The sequence below is a fragment of the Cavia porcellus genome, unplaced genomic scaffold, assembly GCF_034190915.1.
Source record: "Cavia porcellus strain 051 isolate PalLab524CR breed Dunkin Hartley unplaced genomic scaffold, mCavPor4.1 scaffold_25, whole genome shotgun sequence".
NCBI classification, from domain to species: Eukaryota; Metazoa; Chordata; class Mammalia; order Rodentia; family Caviidae; genus Cavia; species Cavia porcellus.
In genome coordinates, this window is record NW_026947508.1 from 7,590,476 (window position 1) to 7,604,906 (window position 14,431).

At 47.4% G+C, this 14,431-nt stretch overlaps 1 protein-coding gene across 8 annotated transcripts in view; it reads left to right on the forward strand.

The window, feature by feature from the left end:
• Vps13d (vacuolar protein sorting 13 homolog D) overlaps positions 1 to 14,431 on the forward strand; it is a 243,841-nt gene that overhangs the window by 198,254 nt on the left and 31,156 nt on the right. For all 8 annotated transcript variants that reach the window (XM_063235530.1, XM_063235536.1, XM_063235533.1 and 5 more), the window contains one exon: positions 1,048 to 1,243. In XM_063235530.1, coding sequence (XP_063091600.1) covers positions 1,048 to 1,243 — 196 coding nt within the window. The remainder of the gene's footprint in view (positions 1 to 1,047; positions 1,244 to 14,431) is intronic.

Here is a 14,431-nt window from a genome sequence, read left to right on the forward strand (position 1 = left end):
TCTCCTTGTTGTACAACGGGAAGTTGTGCTTGCTTGGGGTGTCTGTCTGTCAGCCCCAGTCTGACTCTGTGCTGTGCACACTCCACTAAGAACCTGCTCCCAAGCCTTGGGAAAGCGTTATCGCCTCCCTGAAGCCAGCGAACCCGAATCTGGAAGAGATGCTGTGAACTGTTAGTACTTTCGCACCCAAGGAGTTTCCTCTACCAATTTGTCTCACTAGAGCTGAAGGGCCCAGAGAGCTTCCTCACACCCCACTGTCGGAGGGTAAACATCTTGTGAGTGTCCCTGGCACAGGGCCTGGAAATGCTCCCCGACAGGACCTGCCTCTTCCCTGCAGTGCCTGTGACCTTCCAGCCTTTGCCAGTCTGGCCACCTCTGAGGCCTTTTCACACCCATTCCTGCAACTTTGGAATGTTGTTGTCTTTTTGGCCTGGCTGGTCTTTTGAACTGACCCATGGGAGCTCGGGCTATCTCTGGCAGCTTTTTGGGGTGCCCTTTGTAAAGGCTTCATCACTTATTGCTGTCTGCTCTGTCTGATCCCTGCAAAGCGGGCAGTAGCTTTTAGCTCATTTCACACATTGTGTGGTAGTGTCTGGGCAGAGAGCGATCTTAGAAAACCGAAAACATGATTTTAGCCCTCTCCCTGACCTGCATTTCCTAGGACCTGACTTCTCCACACCTGCCCCAAAGGCCTGATTTTCTGGTCTCCTGCTGACTTAATACTGCTCTCTACGTATTCCCAGGTGCCCGCCTCCCACCCAAGCTCTAGGAGAAAGCTGCCCACAGGTCACTGCCTAGCCTTTTCTCTCGTGTTCACACTGGAACACACTCTGCTTTTCACTGACGTGTAATATGTACCCTCCGACTCTGTGTTAGTGGGTGAGTCTACTGGGCCCTGTGTAGTGGCCACTCATCTACCACAGAGATTATCGGAATGTCTTAAGTTATCACCTCAGATGTTTGAAACCGGGGAGTTGGCTTCATTGAAATGTTGTAGCGCTTGTCTTTGGCCAGGCTACAATCACCTTTTTTTTGTTTTGTGGCTAGGCATCATTGGTGGCCTGACCAGCGTCATAACGTCAACAGTGGAAGGTGTGAAGACAGAAGGGGGTGTCAGTGGTTTCATATCTGGCTTCGGGAAGGGGCTCGTTGGCACCGTAACAAAGCCAGTGGCCGGCGCCCTGGATTTTGCTTCGGAAACAGCGCAGGCGGTGAGAGACACAGCCACGCTCAGTGGCCCCAGGTCAGTGGTCCCGGGGGAGTGGATCCGGGATTTCCGGCCAAGGTCTGCTGCTTCTCGTACTCCTCCGTGCTGTGTTTAATCTTATGCTCTCCGCCTTGGTGATGGGATTTTTAACTTGAATACTTCTAACCGAAGTTTCTGATTTGCCGCATATAGATGATGAAAGCAAGGTGCACAAACCTATTTTTGGTAGGTAGATAAAAAAGAAAGAATACAGTGTGGCATTTTCATTAGAAAGGTGAGTATTTGGGTTAAATCATTACAGGCTTCCCTTGCTCACCAAGCTAGGTGCCCATGAAGAAAACCATCAAGCTGCAGGGATCAGGGTCCTTCCTCCTAGACCCGTGCTATAATTCCAGAATCCTCACATGGGTTGTTTTCTTACCACCTGAAATGGCCAGCCAGTTTCCTAACATCATTTTTAAAAAACCCCAAAACTGCCTGCTTCCCCTCTGCCCACAAGTATGGTGGTGCTTCTGCCGTGGGGTGCCGGAAATCAGAGACGGCCCCCTTGGCTCCCAGCCCCCAGGACCCAGCCACATTGACTTAGCCATTCATTTAATGGCCTATTTTAGCCTCTCTTCTCCAGAGTAACTAACTGGAGACCCTTATCAACAAAGGGTGTAATGAATGTTAGTGTTTCCAGCCAAGCCGGACTTCAGCCTAGAGGAATTTCCCTGTTGCCTGGATAATAGATGCACCCTGAGTGAACTGGTGTGCCCTTTTAGAATACCTAGACCTGGGCCACGTCTGTTACCCTGTTCTCCCCCAAATAGGCCTTAAAGTAAAATCATCCCCATTCAAAATGAAAGCCGGCTGGTGACATGTTTCTGCAAGAGGGGAAATGCTTGAGATTGCAGACGGGGCCGTGTAGTGTGTCCTGCCAGAATGTCTTCCATCTGGAAGCAGCTGCTTTTTAAAAAAGGGTTTGTACAGTTTACTTAAGTTATATTCTATTCTGAGATATAAAGCTAAAACATCCTCGAGTATATTTTGGGGATATTTATGAAGTGGTGGAGAAGGGCAGGCAGTAGAGAGGTTTCAGAAGTATCTCTAGTGTTTTATTTCTGCTGGAAGTTCAAGAAGTCAAAGTAAAATTGAAAACCCCTGAAGAATTCTCAGCAAACTATCCTTATACTTAAACTCCTCAGATAGTCAAGGTTAATGATTGTTGATTTGATATGCTCAAAAAGGAATTATTAAATTTTGTGTGTTAAGAATTGTAAGCCGGGCATACTGGCTGATGTATGTGGTCCCCACTTGGGAGGCTGAGACAGGGGGATTGCCATGAATTCGAGGCCATCCTGGGCTACAAAGTGAGTTCAAGACCAGCCTGAATACAAAGTGAGACCCTGTCTCAGATAGAGAAATAAGTAAATAAATAAATAAATAAATGTTCCTGTAATTTTGTGCTGTAAAAGGTTAATGATGAGCAGAAAGCAATCACTTGCATTTGTCCATTGTCAGTTTGAAAGTCTTGCTGAGGTTTTATATTCTAAAATTTTAGGAGCACAAGTAACACAGCCACAGTGGCTGCAGAAATAGAGATGTCCGTGTTATTTTTACCAGTTGTCCTGCATTGCCATTGAAGCTTTGGATTAGTGTCATCTGGTACTTATCTGTCATTCATTCATGTCTACGCAGTAGATACTAAATATTGATTGGAAATCTCCTCTGAACTCTGGGCTAGGAAAACAGCAGAAAGCAAGACTGTCTTAGCCTCAGAGAGCTTGTCACCAACCAGGGCCACAAACATAGAAAAAAACTAGATAGGGGGTCATTTGTCAGAATTGTGCTAAATATTACAAAGGCGGGGTGGGGGGTGGGGGGTGAGGAGACGTCTATGGGAGGGAGGGAGGGAGGGAGGGAGGGAGCGAGCGAGGCGACTGACCCAGCAGCAGGCCCTTCTAGGGCCGCGATGCTTGAGGTGGAGCCTGAGGTATGGGAGGAGCTGGCCAGGTGGACAGAAGTGGGAATCACGCTACGGGGTGGGCAGCGCCTCCCAGAGGGACCCTCCCTCGTGCTTACTTGTTGCCAGTCACCGTCTGTGGGCCTCCGCTCAGGCAGTCTTGTTCATCTCTGTCCTTCATTTACGGATGAGGACTGGACAGTTGTGCGGGGCCCGCCGGCCCGCTCCCAGCTACACAGCTGGGGACAGCAGGCAGACCCGCACCCCTCCTGAGCGCCAGCTGTGTCACCACAGCCCTGACCGACTGGCTGCCCTCGTTAGGTTGAGGCGGGAGATGCGTGGTGACTTCCTTCCTGCCGACTCGAGATCTGCGTAGGTTACCCGCGACACTGAACCCAGATGATGACAGTGTGCTGGCCCGCTGCCGTCTTCTGCCTGCTCCCACGGCCTGTAGCCTGTCAGCATCTGGGAGCAGGGACTGCACCCTCTTCACTGTGCTGCCCTTGGCGCCACCGATGGTCAGCACTTGCAGCCTTCCTCAGCACCCGGTGCGGTTTTACACTTCTGGCTGTGCTGTGCCCGGGCCCGGAGCACGCAGCGAGCAGGAGCCTGGCTGGGGTGAACTTCAGCTTTCCTCCATAGGCGTCTGTCACCGGCCCTCTGCTCCTCCTGCAGACTGAGCGAAGGAGAGGCCAGGGGCCTGAGGACCCAAAAGCTCAAAAGTGGGCTGGGGCTTGGACTTCTCCAAGTGCTGCATTCCTGCAGGTGCCAGTCCGTGGGGGAGCTGTGGCAGGACGTCCAGAGGGGAGGGCACACGCTGGACCCCCACTGACTGGGGCCTCAGTGGCCCCCAGGGCCTTTCGCTACACTGAAAGAGCTTTGTAGGTTCTGTCAAAGGGCTCAGCAGTAGTGCTTCCAACAGGGTTCTTGGGTGCATTTGTCCAGTTCCACATTATTAATGGGGAGCCATGTGTTCGACAGAGATGAGCACTTGACCCAGAAAACAATAGGTCAGCGTCCACCCCTGTACTTGCTGGCTTGCCCGGGTCAGATCGCTTATCCTATCTAAGACTTTTCTTCTATAGCTTGGAGATAATACTTACTCTACCTCAAAATAAGTCAAATCAGAGTTGCTTTAACATGGAAGCTAGGAAGAACTGTTACGAAGCCGGACAGTATGATTTGGGGATCAGATGAAAGAAGCTCGGAGCTCCCTGCAGGTGGAGGAATGTTTCATGCCTCCAGGATTTGCTCCATCGACACTGCGCTCTCTGAGGAACAGCCTAGTTCGACCCAAGGGATAAATCACCCTGGTTTCTTGGAAGTGAGATCCAGGCATCCCAGTTGACTGAGCAGGATCCAAGGGTGTTACTCAGGGCTTTTCCCCGCTGTTTAGACAACAGGGACTAACAAACTGTTTGAAGGGATTAGAAGTGAGATTCTGACCGAGAACTGACCTGAGTCCAGGGACCAAGCCAAGAATAGGAACCCAAGAGTCCAAGAGTTCTGCCTCTGAGTCTGCACTTGGAAGAAACCTTCTGCTTCCTCTGTCATATTTCATCCAAGTGAGGGCTTAGATCTTAGCATCTAAGTTTTAAATGTCCCAAAATTTTAAGCAGATGATAGCAAAGTGAGCCATAAAACTGAAAGAATATTCCTTCCAGTAATCCATCTGAATAGTAGCCTTACAGGAAACATTGGCTCCTTTGTGTGTTTATTTGAGCATGGGTTTTTATTTATAGGGAACCCCCTCCTTCTGTTCTGTCAGATGAGAATACTTCCAAGTTCCTGTCCTTGCTGGAGTGTCCGTGCTTTCCGAAAGAATAGCCTCAACCTACCAGTGTTTCCATGTGACCTGCTAGTTCTCGGGAAGGCAGGTGGCGTGAGTGACGGAGAGGGCGGAGGACAGCAGGGCCTGTGGCCTCCACATGAACGCTGTGGACCAGTATCCCCTGCTGCATTTGTTAACTGTGCAAGTATGTGTGGTTTGGAACTGAAACAGGAAGCCTTTTCCAAGGCAACGTTCTGCTGGCTCAGGTTGCGTCTTCCAGTCTACGTGTACTGGGTCACATTTGTCTGTTCCCAAATAAAGCTTCAGGCCATGGCACTGATACAGCCACACCTGGGTGCCACTGACACCGCGTGAAAAAATCTCTGCTGCGCTTCTAGGCCACTGAGCCAGGCAGGGCCCCCAGCTGTGCAAGGGCCCAGCTCTGCCCCAGCACAGTGGTGCTCGTGCGGGTCGTGGAGAAGATAACTTGGGTAGAGAGCGGCCTCAGGGACCCTGGAGCAGCACTGTCCTGCAGAAGGCAGCGGCGCCCCGAAAGGGAGCCAGCACCTGCTGAGGGCGGTCTGCTCGCTTATTTCTCCCCGCTCTGCAGCCGACCCTGAGGTGTACAGCGTGTTTAGAAAGCAGCAGGGGAGGATTTATGAAGCTGGACCCCAAGGTTTCCTCCAAAATATTTCTTCACCTTTTCACTCAAGGCCCAAAGTGGCAGAGAGAAATGGGAGTTGTCAGAACTGGAAAGATTTAAACTAATTTAGCAAAGCCCAGGAGTGTTGAGCTTATCTCATTATTTAACTTAGATAAGGAGGACGGGGAATCTGAAGCATAATGATAGATCAGTGTTTAAGAGTACAGCCGTCAGGACCGAGAGTGTTCTGGAATCCTGGGACCCTTGAACAGGGCCATAGATCTGAACTGCAGTTGCTTGACAGCTTTTGAGTAACTTGTGGGCTGATTTCACCGGAAAGATTTATGATGGGCATGTTTGAATTTTTCAGTAAAAATACTCCCAGATTTTGTTAATGACGTTTTCCATTAATGGCCTCTTCGATGTGAAATGAAGATGGATTTTCTTAAGGGAAGTTTGCTTAGAGTGTGTGTGCCTCACCCTGACGCAGAGTAAGCAGGTTAAGAGCCTCTGGGGTCTGCAGAGCCTGACGCAGTCAGCTTGCAGCAGTGGAGAGGAGTCAGCAAAGAGTTCTCAGGCGACACTGCCACCAACCCTTTCTCATCAGTGCAGCAGTAGCTCTGCTTTGGATTATTCTGCCCTGAAAGTGGCTGTATATTCTCGGTGTTCACACAGCATATAGACAGAATTGGTTTGAACTGAGATCTTAGAGAACCCCAAAGATAAAACTCTACTAAAAATACTGGAGGCTACACTAGCAATCTCAGTTTTCTCCACTGTGTTCCCTTTGAGGCAGAGGACAAGAGGTAGTTACCCCATGTGTCTGGCTACAGAGCAAGTCCAGTGGTTTTTTTTGAGTGTTTTGTCTGAAAACTGTGAATAAATTTTGCATTGTATTACATGCTTACTTAAATAAGAAACAATTTAATTGCTACCCAGGAGAATGTACCATGTCATCCAGTGGTTACCATCTCATGCTTGTTTAAAAGTTCAAGCAGAGCCTGGAGTTATGGTGTATACCTTTAATCCAAGTAGTTGGAAAGCTGAGGCAGGAGGATCTCAAGCTCAAGGCCAGCCCAGACAATTTAGTGAGACTCCCTGTCTCAAAGAAACAAAACAACTGTTCACTCACCTGCCAGATGAGTCAGACCAAGAAAGCATCAATACAGATAAGTACATCGAGTGGGGTGAGAAGCTGGAGCTAGCTTAGGGTACATATGTGGGCCTCGGGCAGATCTGCATGTTGGTGGTGCAGCCACCTGTGGCTTGGCCTGTGGTGTGTCAGCTAGTGTGAGGAGCAGCTCCATTTCCATGAAGCCAAAGCAAGATTGCTCTGTCTAGCTGAAGGCAAAGATGGGCCTGTCCTGTCTCAGCCCTGTGGTCCACAGGGACCACAGTGGACAGCGTGGCCACCACCCGCATCTTGTCAGACCAGGCCTCTCCAGACAATGCATGGAGATGCTGGTCTTTTTCTCACTCCTAGAGCTACCTGAGCAAGCCCAGAAGAAGTAATATTCGGAGCTTTGTTAACGAGAGCAAATGTCTCACTTGGCTCTGAAATGCAGATACATGAATTATGCAGGATACTTGTTTTGTCTGTTTGTGTTTTAGTACTGGTATTGAACTGAGGGCTTTTAGGTTGAGCTACACCCCAACACACCACACCTTTTCTTTGTTAAGACAGAATCTCACTAAATCACCAGGGTAAGGTAATTCTTAAGAAATATCTTACCAGTGCTGCAGCCTTATAAGTTAAAATTCCTCTCACAGTAATACAAGCGGAGAAGCCCTATTTTCTGCGACAGATTTCTTCCCTCTTGTTGAACTCTAAATACTTTACTCTGCTTTCACTCAAAAGGCCCCAGACAATACCACCCTCATTATAGCGTAACTTATGGAAAGCTCAGATCTGCTGCTGAAAAAAATTCAGAGTGTGTGTATTCATGCACACACGTATTTGAGAAAAGCCTTTCCATTTCTGAAATCCCATGACTCATTTTTATGCAAGATTATCTGCTAGGGAAAAAAGAAAAAACCCACTTTTTTGGTCATGGTACATTATAATCATTTCTAGAAAAGAGAGCATCTGATTTTTGCCATTTTTGGCATGTAGACTGAATTCGTAGAAACAGCATAGTCTCACTCCTTAAAGTAAAAATCAGCTGAGTTTCGGCATGTACGCACTTAAAGGCCCGTCCCTGCCTGCGACCCTGCCAGCTAGCCCTTGCATGAGGAGAATGCACAGGGAAGTACAAAGACTCTCTCAACTTGGCTTCTGCCGTTGGAATAATCCAGCCATGTAAATCTGTAGTCCCCCGGGTGAAGTGAATTCATTTTTTTTTTTTAAATTTTGGGGTGACACCTAATCTTATGTATGTAAGGTACACATTTAACTTCTGACAAAACAGTGTCTGTGGTTCTTCCTAAGAAAAGTGTGTATGTATTTTGTGTATTAGAGAAGGATGAAGAGGTCTTTGCTATCCATGGAATTTCTCTGCAGAGGGCATGGGATTTAGTTTTTTTAGGTTTTGGTGACTATCGTACGTCTCTCATTGTTTGCCTTCTGACATTTGTCTTTGCCCAGGTGAAATTGGAATCTTCTTCAAGAGAGGATCCAGGTTTGAGTTGAAATGCCCTGCTCCCAGAGAGCTTCAGAATATAAAATAATTCTGAAATACACTGAATTAATTCTCTGGTATGAACTAGCAAAGAATTAAAGACTTAGTATCCTGTGATAAATAAGGGCATCCAAGCTTCACGGGGAGGGAAGGTGGACCAGGGCATTATGTATCATTCACTTTTAGTTAATACTGTCCTGTCCAAGAGCCTGTCAAAGACATTGCTACATTTCTTCCTGATTTATAAATGGGAGAAAAATAAGATTGAATAAGTAAAACATTTTTATCACAATATACTGTGAAAGAAACAGGGTTTTATTACATTGGGCACATGTAATCCAAATCAGGTGAAGAACGTTACCTAATCCATATCCTTAGTGGTTTTACATTGATATGTAAAGGAAACCCAATTTCTAATCAGCACAGAATTTTGTACACATGGGTCTTTTAGAGCAGGCGTTCTTAAAATGTGCTTTAGGGTCCTCTAGGGAACCCCAGCTCTAGAACATCAAAACTCTTTTGCATGTTCACATATTTGCATATGAGGACACATGGTCACAGTGGTTTCGATGCTGATAGCAGCTAATGAGTGTGCAGTGGAGCTTTCCAGCACCACGCAGTCTGTGTTACCGTAACAAATTGAACGTAGACATAGACACGAGAACGCAGCTGTTCCCTATTAAGCAAGACTCACAGAGATCTGCAAAACTGTAAAGCAGTGCCCTCCTCTCACCTCCTGTGACTCTGTGAACATGCTACCGGCCGGCAGATACACCTGTACCTGGTTAATTTCTTTGACAAACTGTTCCGTTTGAGGAGATGGTGATGATCCATCATCTTGCTGATAAATAGCACCTATCAGTGACGTTGGATTAATTTGGATTAAACTTTAGGAGCCACTGTAATGTGAAGCTCTGCTTTGGCTTCCTGCCAGCAGTTGTCAGCCCCCTCCCCATCTGCTCCTGACTTTTATTGGGTTTTTTAGCGTAACAATTGGGAAGATTTTATCACATACCAGAAAGTCCTCTTACAACAATTTACCTAATTTAATCCTTCATCTTCACTACCATCCCAATAAATCTCAACTCGGGCTGCACGGTGTGTGCTGAGATTGGTTCAGAGTACAGGGTCTGTCTAATCAGAAGCCACTGGGCATTAGTAAGGCCCCAGCTCGCAGGTAATTGAAACGGTGTATGTCCTTCAAAGCTTGTGTGCCAAAACCTTTCTGCCCCAGCAAAGCTGTTGGAAAGAGTGAAGCCTGCAATATTTGGATAAGCTCCTTTGAACTCCTGGTGGAAGGCAGCTTTTACGAGGCAGTTGTTCTGTGTTAATACCGGAGACAGCTCCTAGTACGTTTTCCCCAAACACACTTCAAACATCGGGATGCAGGGGTGACTCAAGCCACATCATAAAATCTGGGGACTCGGAAGACTTCAAAGGGGAGTTGGAACAAAAGCTCACCTCTTGCTTACGAGGATCCTGGGTCCCCATGTCCCAGCCACGGCCCTCACTGAATGACGCAGGAGGGACAGAGCCCAGCTCCTCTGATCCCTGGTCATCAGCAGTGGACAATTAGGGCAGTAGTAACTGGCACCTGCCCACCTCCTAAGGTGGAACAGGCCAGGTTACCAGGTGTAAAGTGCTTTCATCGCCCTCTGGAAAAATGCAAGCCACAGAGCGTTTTTATGTTTCTGTTTGAACTGTCGGAGCCCCAGTAACTCAGGTTAGCCAGTTCTGCACTTGTGATTTTGAGGTAAAGTTGCTTAATAAGAAAATTAACAGCAGAAATATATTAATTAATCAAGTATTGAATTCCTGCCATATCCCGTGCATATAATAGATATTAAGGACTTGAGATTACTTAATTAAGACGAGACAGCTTGACTCTTCCAGGTTGAGAAACAACAAGCTATTTGGTTTACAGCTGAACACTCTTAAACCATACTTTCTTAAAATATCCTTTATTAGTGATTTGGCTCAATTTTCTTTTTAAAAATTTTTTTAACAGGAATAAAACCAGATAAATGTGACAAAAAACAATGAGAATGATTTTGTACTTGAAAACAAGACAGGAAATTCACATAGTTAGGGTATTGCATATTGTTACCCTCTAAATAGGTGCTCAGTCTACCGGCTTTAGTCTGCAAAGTCAATCAGACACTGTAAGCATTAAGTTCTTTCTTTCCTCCAGTCGCTGTCATCTCAGTCTGTGTTCCTCCGACTCAGCCTGTAGTTTGGGAGGACAAATCTTTCCCGGCCTGCATGCTGGCTGGCCGGCGCCTCGGAGGGTGCTGCTTCCTGCCACTGCTTTGTTCTGGAAAACAGCGGAATTGCGTTTGTGTGTGGTGCTGCTTGAGGAAGGAGTGTTTGCAGACCTTTCTTCACACTTTATTACCAAACGCATCACAGCTCTCTGAAAACAGTCATGTTAGTGTTACCAGTTGTCTACAAAGTTAGCAAAAGATCCTTTGATGTTTCAGTTTTTCTTTATAATTCATAAGTAATGAATGTTATCTACTGTGTGCATAATAAGAACAGGGTTTTAAAAACCTATGATTTCTCACCTAAATTGGTTAGCTGTAACAATTTACCTTTTCAAGTTAATTTTATCAATGGGGTTGAACTGCAGTGTCATGAGTGTTAGTCAAGTGCCCTACCACTGGCTACATCCAGCCCCCTTAAGTTTTTCTGCAGACAAGACCTTGTTTAGTTGCCCAGGCTGGCTTCAAGTGTGTGATCTGCCCACTCAGCCTCTGGAATTACAAATGTGGGCCACTGTGCTTGGCAAATCAGACTTTGAAAATGTCTGAAAACCTAAAGTTGCAGTCTCCTGCCCCGGCTTCTCCTGTTCCTAATGGTTGCTGCCTGAGAAGCAACCCCTTTGCTGCACTTTGGAGGTTTCTTTAGTTTGTCAGTATTTGCCCCAATAGGTCTAAAATGAATGAATGAACGGATGAATGGATGAATGTATGCTGCTGCTCTTTCCTTTTTTTTTGAAACTGAGGATGGAACCCAGTGCCTTGGGGCTTTGGGGCCTTGATACTGAGCTAAACTTCAGGTCTTTTTTTTTTAATTTTGAGGCAGGATCTTGCTAAATTGTCTAGGCTGATGTCAAACTTGCGGTCTCTTGCTTCAGCTTCCGAGTGGTGGGGTTGTGTAAGTGTGTACCACTGTGCCCAGCCATGCCACTCTTTCAAGACTTCATGTGTCTTCCTGCTGTCATCCATAATCCCTGTCTGCAATTTTCAGTATAGCGCCTTTTTTTGATAAATCAGGTTTTACATTATTGTGGCTACATAATATTCCCAGGGAAGCCACACAGGTTACTATGATTATAATGTTTCCCTTTTCAGCTTTTTTGCTTGCTTTTTTCTCACCTGGAGTTAGTAACTGCTTAAGTATGTTGTTTATTTGGTGTTCTGTGTGGATATTTCTGATTGTCCTCAGACGTTTACTTACTTCAGCTTTTTTCCCCTTGAATTAACTTCCTTTTTTTCTCCTTCCCTTTTCCTCTCACTCTTCCTTCCTCTTTAGTTTCTGCCTCTTGCTAGTTTATAAACTTGCCTCTGTATGTTTAAAATGACTTAGGTAAGTTTCCATGTCCTGGCTTCTCTTGGGAATTCTCCCCCAGCAGGTCCGTGCCATCGCTGTGTGTCCCGGCTGCGCTCTGGCTCGGAGATAAAGCCGTTTCCTGGTGCTGGCCCGGCCGCTTCCTTTCACGTGTTGTGCGTTTTGTCTTTTTCCTTTCCAGCTGCAGGGAGTCCTCACATGCTCAGTGGTTCTCGCTCTGCTCCCTCCTGCCACAGAGGAGGCTCGGGGCGGCTGCCTGGGAGCTCCCAGTGGGGCCGGTGGACCCGTCCATCCTGACCTTTGCGGAGGAGCAGACTGAACGGGCATCCGAGGGAACCCCGAGTCTCCCTGCTTCCACGCAGACTTCGTCCCGTCTTCTGCTCTCCCCACTTCACACGCGCCTCTGTTCCTCTTCCCTCCCCAGGCGTTAGTGCCCCGTTGTTCTGAAGTCAGCAAGCATCAGCTTCTCCCTGTGGCTTCCAGGCCTCGGGCTTGCGTTTCAGCATCAGGTGTCCGTCTGCTTTTGAGCGTCCAGGACACTGTTGATCCCTCCTCTCTATCCATTTGGGTTCAGGCCTTTGTCTCCTGTGGCTTTTCCATTAGCAGGGTATCTGGACTGGGTCTGTCATGTCAATCAGAAGCCCTGTAATTTAGACTTTCGCTAATTCATTCGTCCTTCTCAATGCCCGTTACCTTCCACCTCCAGCTGGTGTCTCTGACTTTCGGAGGCGTTACTAAAATCTACAGCCATTCCTTTCTTTATGATTGTGATGTACTAATAAATACTAATGACACAGTTAGCATTTTTAAAGTTTTGCTGTGACCTAGGCGTGGCTCCATATAGTTCGCATGCATGAATTCTCTAGCTTCACCACCACCCCAGCTTGTGGACCATACCTGCAGGCGGTGGCTCTCTTCTCTCCCGGCACAGTTAGGAAGACATCTGATGAGAAGTCATTGCCGGCCCTGACTGCAGCTCGGAGTCTGCTATTGGTCTTTCATCTCTATTTCTGTGTGTTGTGAAGAAATGGGTTGAGGAAGGCTCTTGTCAGACCCTGGGGACATGAAGGAAGTCGCAAACCCAACAGTAGTGACACGGCCCTGGCACCGCCCATCCTGGAGCCATAGACCTACTCAGCGGGGCCAGCAGCTGGCGGGCGACTGTGCTTAGATCCTGGGTGCTGATGGGTATTTTGTAGTTTCCAGGGGAAGTTGCTGAAAGTTTTCTTATCATGACACTCCAAGGGCCAGAGGTCTCTCTTCAAAGAGAAGTGCTCATTCCAGTAAAGAGACGTGGTGAGAACATAAAATCGCTGGTTTTCCCCCAGTACTAGAGGGGAAATGTGACAGCCAGCATAAAAAGAAACCATGTATTTGTAGGACTCAAGAAGGGGCTCCCTGGCCCACCCTGTTGCTTGTGTCCCTGCATTTAAGCTATTGCCCTGCTGTTTTTTAACCATGGCCTGGAGCAAGCATTTCCCTCTCTGGCTGTCTCCAGGTGAGATTCCTTTGACTCCTGTGGAATAGGGATAGTAATACCTCCTTGGGTGGTTATATGGATTAAGTTATATAATGTACACAGAGCAGTCTGGCAGAGGGCATGCAGTTAGGGCTCAAGAGGTGGCGTTTGTGTTGTATTCTGTCCTGAGGATAGAATGTTGAGCCAGAGCGAAATAAGGATTATGTGACTAGCTTGCTCTTCTGCCCCACACTTGCTGGAGTGCCCAGCCTGAGAGCTTATGTGCTCTTCTGGGCGTCTGTCCTTCCCTTCCTGCTCCTTCTCTCCAAATCAGCAGTTTGCTCAGGCCCAGGACCTGGAGGGTCTCACCTGGGTGCTGAGCTTGAGTGTGAGAAGCCCTCTGGAGAAGGTGTGCGGAGGCCACGAACTCACTCTGAACCCACTCGGGTAGAACAGGTGATCCCAAACTATTGTTAGTGTCTGCGCTAAATGAGATGCCTCTGGGTTCGAGCAGAGTTCAGCCAGAAGCCGCACATGACATGGAAATCTGTCCGGGAGCCAGGTTCGCCGGGTAGAAGTTATGTAGCGAATGTCTCCAAACCTTGGCATCTGCTGTCTGCCAGGGTGGACAGCAGAGATGGAGCGCCTGGGGAAATGAGGATGGGGCATGCGACCTGCAACAGCTGACAGGCCGTGTTTAGGCCACTGTTGCTCGTCCAGCTCTCTTGATAAACAGCTTGGAAAGCATTACGTGGCTTGGAAAGCATCCTTCAGAAATGGTTATATTTTCCAGGCGCATGACAGCCTGCAGCTCGGGATCGGTTAAGGCTAGAATGGTCCTTCAGACTCCCCTTCCTTGGGGCTGTTGTCACGATTGAGGGCTTATCTGTCCCACACCTGCAGGACAATAGCACAACAGTACTGTCATAGTTTGGGGTCCTCAGTGTATGTTTGCCAAAAAAAGTACTCAAGTTCAGTGCTAAGGGGTTTAAGAGAAAAAACACTGTTTCTTTCTTTCTAGCTTAGTGCAATGGACTCTTTAAAACATGCCTTTCATCATGTACCTTTTATTCATGATTTCTGAGTGATGAAAGTAAGAGATAACTCTGGATATTGTAGTGCCTTGAGCCTTTGAAAATGAACTTTCTCTACGTTATAAAAAAAAGTTCATTTCCTAATTCATGTAAGACCTCAGCCTTCCATTCGTCCACCTCCCAG